This window comes from Stigmatopora argus, chromosome 5 (genome assembly GCF_051989625.1).
Source record: "Stigmatopora argus isolate UIUO_Sarg chromosome 5, RoL_Sarg_1.0, whole genome shotgun sequence".
In the NCBI taxonomy this organism is placed as follows: Eukaryota; Metazoa; Chordata; class Actinopteri; order Syngnathiformes; family Syngnathidae; genus Stigmatopora; species Stigmatopora argus.
In genome coordinates, this window is record NC_135391.1 from 1,719,244 (window position 1) to 1,728,314 (window position 9,071).

General features: G+C 39.5%; 1 protein-coding gene across 1 annotated transcript in view; it reads left to right on the forward strand.

The window, feature by feature from the left end:
• antxr2a (ANTXR cell adhesion molecule 2a) overlaps window positions 1-8,850 on the forward strand; it is a 50,784-nt gene extending 41,934 nt beyond the window's left edge. Inside the window, exon 17 of the mRNA XM_077600903.1 lies at window positions 8,386-8,850. Within this exon, the coding sequence (XP_077457029.1) occupies window positions 8,386-8,421 (36 nt within the window). The 3' untranslated portion in view covers window positions 8,422-8,850. The remainder of the gene's footprint in view (window positions 1-8,385) is intronic.
• Window positions 8,851-9,071: the final 221 nt, after the last annotated feature.

Below are 9,071 nucleotides of genomic sequence, written 5' to 3' on the forward strand. Positions count from 1 at the left end.
TGATGCTGAAATATAAAAACACTCATTTAAATGACTTTTTAAAATAAATGTACTTCACTCTTGAGGTGGAGGAATTCCACACAAGACTAAGAATACAAAATGAAGTGTATGATTTTGATTTTTATGGTTTATTTGAAATTAACTGCTTTTGTGAAATTACAAAATCAAGTAACTTAAATGTTAGGCTAAGAAAAAATATATATTTAAATATATAGTAGTGATACATTCGCAAACAATTGACACACAAACTACAAATTTTATTAATTCTAACATTAGATTTGAAATAAAAAAATACATTTAAATATGTTGTGTTATGTCATATGTTATGCTATAAGGTATGTTATGCTATGCTATGCATTACATTTAAAAAGTAATTGCATTTTATCAATGAGTTTAGGTCAAATAGTTTAAAATAGTAAGCAACATTTGTAGGGATTACAAAATATTTATTTTATTGTTTTAAAAAAATATATATATTTTTTTCTATATATATATATATATATATATATATAATATAAATAGTAAGCAGCATTTGTAGCGATTACAAAATATTATTTTATTGTTTTTTAAAATATACGTATAGTATAAATGGTAAGCAGCATTTGTAAGGATTACAAAATATTTATTTTATTGTTTTTTAAATTTGATTTCTTACCGCAGTTCATTTTAAATAACTTAAAACTGTCTGCCTGTTTAATAAAAACAATTATACAAGAGTGCAGGTGAGCTATAAACTATAAAAGTAGCATATTACCCGTCACACAGTACCTAAATAGCTGCCTCAGTTTTTTTCCATCGTGAATTAGTTTTTATTTTTCTATGTTATATGACACAATACACGACACGCTGGCTAATATTAGCGATTATACGAATCAGCCATGGTGTTAAACAGCTGCGATTCCTTGTAAACGCGCCCGTAATGCTAAATTGTGTGTATTTATTAGCACGCTACCATCAAGAGACTTTTATGGCGTGCGTTAGCCTGCGGCCTAGCGAGCTTATGTTTTTTTTGCTGCACTTTGGAAGCATTTGTGACATCTCCAGCGGGGCCGCTTTGTGAAGCCCACGCATAAATTAAAAGTACACGCCAGCCCGGTGGCCCCCCGCGCCCTCCGCTCTGATACGCCTGCCGCCCACGGGGGAAAATGAACCAAAATGTACGCCGCCGCCGCATCGGCGTGTGCTGTGTTTTTTAGCTTTGGCGGACGCTGCGGTTTCGGCGACACTCGGCAGCTGCGTGACCTTTGGCTTGGTTTTTTTTCCAGGCTAAAAAAGCAATATACTTGTCGCTTTTTCTCCTAATATTCCGTAACACTAGCTAAACTGTACTAGCAACAAAAAAAGACATTTGTTGCTTTTTCCTCCCAATACTAGCTAAATTGTCCTGAGAATTGGTTTAATTAGCGCCCTAGCCATTAGCGCTATGGCTGCCATTGCCCTTCCAGTTCAAGTTCTGTCACCATCAATGGTAGCAAATTACTTAAAGATAGTTATAAGAATGAGAATTATACTAGAAACATAACATCAGTCAAGGCAGTTGTTATAAATGTAGCATATTACGCTAGCTGCCGTTATTTGCACTAAGCAGCTGTGTGACCTTTGACCCTTTCAGGCAAAAAAAAGCAATATACTTGTCGCTTTTTCTCCTAATATTCCGTAGCACTAGCTAAACTGTACTAGCAACAAAAAAAGACATGTCGCTTTTTCTCCCAATACTCCTGAAAACTAGCTAAACTGTCCTGAGATTTGGTTTAATTCGCGCCCTAGCCATTAGCGCTATTGCTGCTATTGCCCTCCAAGTTAAAGTTCTGTCACCATTAATGGTAGCGAATTTGTTAAAGATTTCGAATTTCTGGTAGAATCCATCAACCCAAACGTTACTTCAGTCAAGGCAGTAAATGTAGCGTATCACAGCTAGCCGCCATTATTTGCGTTTCCAAAGTTCAATGGAAGTATGTCACCATCAATGGTAGCGGATTAGTTAAAGATAGTTAGTTATAAGAAGCATGAGAATTACACTAGATAATTTATGGTAGAATTCAACCCAACCATAACATCAGTCAAGACAGTGGTTATAAATGTAGCATATCACGCTAGCCGCCGTTATTTATGTATTTGGAAGGCAGACATGGACGTTAGCATCCAAGACGCAATTAATGACGTCTCGTCAATCCGCTGATGAAGTGATTGGAGGAAAATGAGGCCTGCTGGGAAGAAAATAACAAAACAAAACAGCGTTTAACAGCTCATTGTCGCTAGCACAAAGAGGGTGATTAATGCCTTTGTGTTCATCATGGCCAATTCAACTTTTAATTGTCATCAAATAACAAGACAGGAGCACGTGTTTGTGATGCAAAAATAATAGTTTAGTTCAGAAACTGCTAATCGCAATAAATGTATATTTTTTGAAAGTGGAGAGCTATCTTATGCGTAGTTTGCCGCTATATATTTTGGCTAGAGCCGCTAGACAGTCATTAAGATAACAGCAAGAAGCTGAAAAATGTTGTCTTTTGGCCGGCCTCCACGGCACTTGTGATTATTTCATGCGCTTAAATTTTTGACGCGCTCCTCCGCGGCTAGCCTGCTTTTGCCCCCGCGCGCCATCCGCGCCGTACGCCGACTTGGACGCGGCGCCAGCGCCGATCCGCCCGGGTCCCCGCGCTTGGATTCCGCTCGTCCATTAGCGCCATCTGCGCCGTCCCCGCGCCGTCTGCGAGGGGCCCGACGCCCGCGCCAAAACTATTGGCGTTTCTCTGGAACAAGCGCTCGTACCGTGCCCAGAGCACTTAGTTGCCAATGATGTGCTCTTAGTCGCGCAGGAGAAAAAAAATAAAAGATGGGAGAGAGAGGCTTCAACTCGAGGGAAGCAGATGGGGATCAAACATCTGCAAATGCTACAAAATGGCGCCCAGCGGGGCCTAGCTGCAGGAGCTTGTACTCATTCCAACTGGTCCAAATAGGGTAACCACGGCTAAACAAGGACGTTTTAAAATTCTATTTTCTTGGCTAAGAGGAAGCAAAAACATTCGCTAGTCAAACATAGCAGAGAGTATGAAATGTTAGCATGTCCGCCATTTTCTTTTAAAATGCTACCTGACTTCAAGGTAAGATTTGAAGTCGTTTTGTGCATTAGCATTTAGCTAGCCTAAAGAAAATTGTCTGAATGAAGACTTTTTTGTGTGTTTGTGTATGATGAACATAGCTAGTAAATTTCATGTTGCTAGTAAGTAAAACTGCTAGCTTGGGGGGGCTATTTTTGAAAGTCTATGGCAGTTTGACAGGATGAAATTAGCCTGAAATGGCTACTTTAAGCTACAATCACAGAGCTACTACGTATGATTTTTTTTAGGTCATGAGTTATTTGTGGGTGGATGTTTACCAAATGTAATTTTGCTATGCAAAGCTAGCTTTGGCCATGTAATGTAAAAAAAAACTAAATAGCAAAATGGTTGACTTGATCTTTAAAAAAAATGTCCACCATGAAAGATTGATAGATACAGACGCTGAAGTTCAGAGATGCTTTTCCCAGCCTGCTCCGCATATGCTGCCGCCGTTTGCTAACTTTTTAGCGCAAGCTGTCGCCGCCGATCTCGGGTCAGCCGACTGCGGCTCCGCCGGCGACATTCCGCTCCGTCAGCCACCCCCATCCCGCCGTTCGGCGTGTTTGATACACAAGCACTGCATCACAGACCGACGCTTTAATACCCTCTCGTAAATTGCGCCGCTAACTCGGGTGCCTGCATCAGCGCTATCCGTTTGTTGACGAATCTGTTTAGCATAACGCTAACTCACAAATGAGCGACACAAGGTTCTGCTCAAAGCGTTAGCCCGGCGGCTATATGGCGCTTTTTGTATTTCGCTTCGCTCCTTTTAGCGCTTTTCCACCAGGTGAAGGACAATTAGCACGTTAGCATTGTCTTCGATTGTTCCTTCTGTGATTGATTTTGAGCAGACTGTCCGAATCGGGGGAAGAAATGTCCGATTGTTGGACGAGTCTCAGGTGGCTGCCATTTCGCAGCAGGCCAGATGGCGGCGCTGTGTGGGTAGCACGGTGTGTGCGTGGGTCGTAAGATGGGCTCGCAGGGAGGATTGCTCACACACATTCTGTCTTTTCCAGCTGTAGCGTTTGAACCTTCCAATGAGACTTAAAATGACCACCACGGATGGTTGAATTCCTTTTTTGTTGTTGACATAATCGCTTGAGAAAAGGAGGAGTCAAAGAGCCACAAATTACGTCAGAAGCAGCATAAAAAAAATCCAATCTGCTAAAATTATTTCTTAAATATACTTTATTATTTGTTCAGAAGCAGCATAAAAAAAATCCAATCTGCTAAAATTATTTCTTAAATATACTTTATTATTTGTTCTTAAGGGGCCCTGATGAATTGGTGTGTTTTTAGAGAGAATTAAAAAAAAGAAATATGCACAAAGTATACACAAAATATGATAAGAAGCATTTTGGCCGGGAGCCGCATGCGGCTCGAGAGCCATGTGAATTAAATCAACAAAATCATGACTAATGTCATTCTTATGTGAATCATAATTTCCTCCAAAATAATGTGCGTACCATCCTGAAACAACGTAAACAAACTAATATCGTGTAATCCATTAGAAATAAAATGAAATTAAACTACAAATGTAAGTCACCAATAGTGAAATGTAAATAATTTATCTAAATGGAGTTATTCATGAAATATTTTTCAAACAATTGACCTGATTACGAGTCATAAAACGATGAATGAACCCTTGTATTGATCGTTAGTGATATTATTCAAAAAGTCATATTTGGAATGGCGTTCCGTCTACAAAAAAATACATTTTCGTCAAATTCTGACTTTGTTACTTTCCTCGCGCGGTTTAGTCAATAATGAACAAATCCCGCCTGCTCGACAAATCAAAGAAAAAGTACAAATGTAAATGAGCTTGCCATGTGTTGCGTGTTGCGAAGACAGCTTGATGGCGATTTACGATGCCATCCAAATGCTTCCCTTTTTTTTTATTGGCTCGTCACAAGAACCGATGGATGCTTTACTTGCACCGAAAAAGATCGCAAAACAAAGTGCCACGCCATTACGCGGGAACAATCCATCTGCGGCGTGGAAAAACAAAAGTCCACAAGATGTTTATTTTGCAATGATAAGATGCCGGCTTAACAAGACTTCACTACTTTTCCACTTGGCTAATCTGGGAATTAGCCGGTCCGACGACGGCGTTCTGGTTCTGACTAAACGCGCTCTACGTTTTGTCAAACTCTGTATTTCCGATAAACTGATATTTAAAAAAAAAATGAATTTCACTTTCAGGTAGCCGTTTTTGGAGGATAGCTAACGGTCGCTCGGCACTTTCTGGATTTGGATTTCTAATTTACCCCGAATGTGAAAATTTGGCTAAAAAAAAAGCAAAAATGATTTTTTTGTGCCGTTTCTAACGTCATTTTTTGGCTCTTTGTGTTTAACTTGTTGGCCATCCCTGATTTAATTCATCGTCAACAGCTGCTTTTTGTCTATTTAGTGAAGTCTTTGCTGGTACTCGGACGTTTCGTTGAAAGACGTTTGGTCCCTGGACGTTTGGTCGACCGGACGTTTGGTAGAACGGACGTTTGGTCGCCGGGTTGTTACTGTTGAAACCAGCTCTCAAAATTATAATCATGAGAGAGAGCGAGTTTAATATCTAAATATCTAATATCAAAATATCAACAGTAAACTGTCATAATTTGACAGCGAGCGAACCCGGCGACCAAACGTCCGTTCTACCAAACGTCTGTTGTACCAAACGTCCGTTCTACCAAACGTCCGTTCTACCGAACGTCCGGTCGACCGAACGTCCAAGGACCGAATGTCCAAGGACCAAACGTCTTTTGACGAAATGTCCAGTCACGGTCTTTGCTAGCATCTGGTTCACACAGCACCGAATATTCCGGCTAGAACTGGAATCAGAGCACAAACCGACTCAAAATGGTCCATGTGAACAGGCCAAATCCAATTCCATGTACACATTTGGTACATTTTTTTGGCCTTTCCAATTAAAGAATTTTTGTCTTATCTACGGTGAATAGGAGCGTTCTTTCTTGTCGTTAGCATCGTTTCCGTTCTAACGTCGGAAGCAAACGGGTCAACCAACGTCTTGACTCATCTTCCCGTTGGTCCGTCCGTCTCTTGTCCGACTGACGTGGCGTGCTGACGCGTGGCTTTTTGTGCGACGTGGGGGCGCTGCCAAAGTGCAAACACTTCATCCCGACATCTGCACCCCAAAACATTGTTAGCTTAGCGCCTGCCAAAAAGTGAGCCGGCTGTGGAGGATTCCAGACTAAAGCACCAAGGCTAAACCTAATCTGGAGAGGACTTTTTTGTGGGTTTTTTTTTTTTGGTGAAGGCCATGGTGGATGGATTTCACCCTTTTATTTGGGGTGTAAACAATTTCACTTTTCAACAAGGTTTTGGCCAACCATTTGACCTTGAAACGTTGATTGGATTGGATAGGATAACTTTATTCATCCCGTATTCGGGAAATTTCATTGTGACAGTAGCAGAGGGTGATTAGACAGAACAACAAAGCAAAAGCACAAAGTACAAGGCAAATCAAAGTCAATGGGATCATTAAGGATCACCAAATCAAATCATTAAGACACAAAAGCAGCAAAAACACAAAACGAGCAAGAGTGGACGGAGCTACCGCCACCGGCTGCCACTCGAACGGCGCCATCTTAGTTGCGGTAGCAAAAACGGATACAGACTCAAAAAGACGTTGTAAAGTTGGACAAAAAAGATTTGACATACGAGCTCGATCCCGGAACGAATTAAGCTCGTATCTCAAGGTATGACTTTACTTGTCCTCTAAGTAGGGGTAGAAGTACAACTTATGTGTTTGTAGTACAAGTAGACATTCAAGTACTTTTAGGAGCAATACAATCTGTTAAGCAGGAGTAGAATTACAAATATTTGGAGTCCAGGAGAAGAAATACAAGCTTATCACTTTAAAGTCTGCATTTTATCAAGAAAAACATGTATTTGTTTTTTTTCACAGCATAGTAAATTGCTGGAATCCATATTTTTTCTCACACGAAAACCACGGCGTGATTACAACTGAAAAAAAAAAACATAGCGCACTTAGTTGATGTTTCACTTGTTCTGTAACCACGCTCGTCTACAATCTTTTTCTCCATCCACTTGATGGGCTTTCTTTTAGTCCAGTTGCAGTTTTTACGCGGTGTGTGCGTGCGTGTGTGTGTGTGTGTGTGTAGTGTGTGTGTGAGGTGTGTGTGTGCTGGCCTCCATGCTGTTAAGGGATTTGCAGTGTGAGAGCTCCCTCTTGGTGCGGCCTCGACAACTGTTGTACACACTTTTCAGCGACTGGACACGTCGTCAAACATCCTCTTTGCACACAAATCATGTCAATATAACAAATACACACTCGTGTACGATTAACTGTATTACCATGATGTTGGCTAGCTCAGAGATAATGCTTTTTTGTCCATCAAAGTGTGTTGAACATTTAGTTTTTGGGTGGCAAATATTTTAAATTATTTATAAACCGAATCATATTTTTTAAAATAAATTAAAAAATTGTATGTATTGTTCACATTATTTGACATTTAATTCCAATAGTTTGTATTCAATAATTGTTTCAAAAAATTTCAAATTAATTATAAACCGGATTGAAGAGATTTTGTGAATCATATTTTTAAAAAAGAAATGTATTTATTGTTTACATTATTTAACATTTAATTCCAAAAAGTATGTATTTAATAATGGTTTCAAAATGTGTTGGACATTTAGTTTTGGGGTGACAAATATTTTAAATTAATTAGAAACCGGATTGAAGATATTTTGTGAATCATATTTAAAAAAAATAGTATGTATCGCTTACATTATTTTACATTTAATTCCAAATAGTAGGTATTTAATAATGGTTTCAAAATGTGTTGGACATATAGTTTTTGGGTGAAAAATATTTCAAATTAATTATAAACCGGATTGAAGATATTTTGTGAATCATATATATATATTTTTTTAATAATTGTATGTGTTGTTTACATTATTTGACATTTAATTAAAATAGTTTGCATTTAATAATTGTTTCAAAATGTGTTGGACATTTAGTTATTGGGTGCCAAATATTTCAAATCAATTATAAACCAATATATTTCGTGAATCATATTTAAAAAAAAATCGTATGTATTGTTTACATTTTTTGACATTTAATTAAAATAATTTGCATTTAATAATTGTTTCAAGATTGCAAATTATTGTCACTTCTCACATTTTTTTTATGATGCATATAGAAATTAAAACATTTTTTTTGCTTTTTTTCCTCCCTGTCTGGAAACATGAATTAAATTCAATGTTGCAAATCACATCCAATAAAAGTTGTTTTCTTGGCTTTCAGGGTCGCTGCATGAATTTCAGCCGCGTTCGGCATTAGACGACGACGCCGCCGCCGACGAGGACGAGGACGCCGCCACTGCCGACGACATCGCCAGATGCTCGCCGCCATGGGCCAGAGAAGAATTTCACACTTCTTTTTCCATATTTATATTTATGGTGACATTGTTCCCGCCGTTTTCTGACGATGATCTCCAACGCGTAGCGAGCATATTGAAAGAGGGGGGAAGAAAAAAAACAGAAAAAAAAAACATAGCAAAACGAGTTTGCCACAACAATCCCGGAGGGGGCGGGGCCTCCCGACGGTCCCGCTCCTCTTCTTCCTATTGGCGACGTCTCGTCAACGCGGGACCGCCGGCCACCCCGTTTTTTTTTTTTTTTATTCCCCCCTTCGCGCCTTCTTGGTTGTTTTTTTTCTGGCAAGGCGTGACTGTCGGTCGGACAGGACGGACGCCCCCAAGGTTTTTTTTTTTTTAGAATTTGCCCTTCCGAGACACCTTCCCGTCCGTCGTCAGGGAATTAATAGAGCGTGCGTTTCCCCACCGCGGGCGGGCCGCGGCCTCATATTGTTTTTGTCAGGCGTCCAAAAACTTCTTGTCACTTCTGAAAAATGCACTTTGTAGCTATTTTTATTTTTTGCTAAATATTTTAGCCACCAAAACTAAATAGCCAACGTATTTTGTATTCACA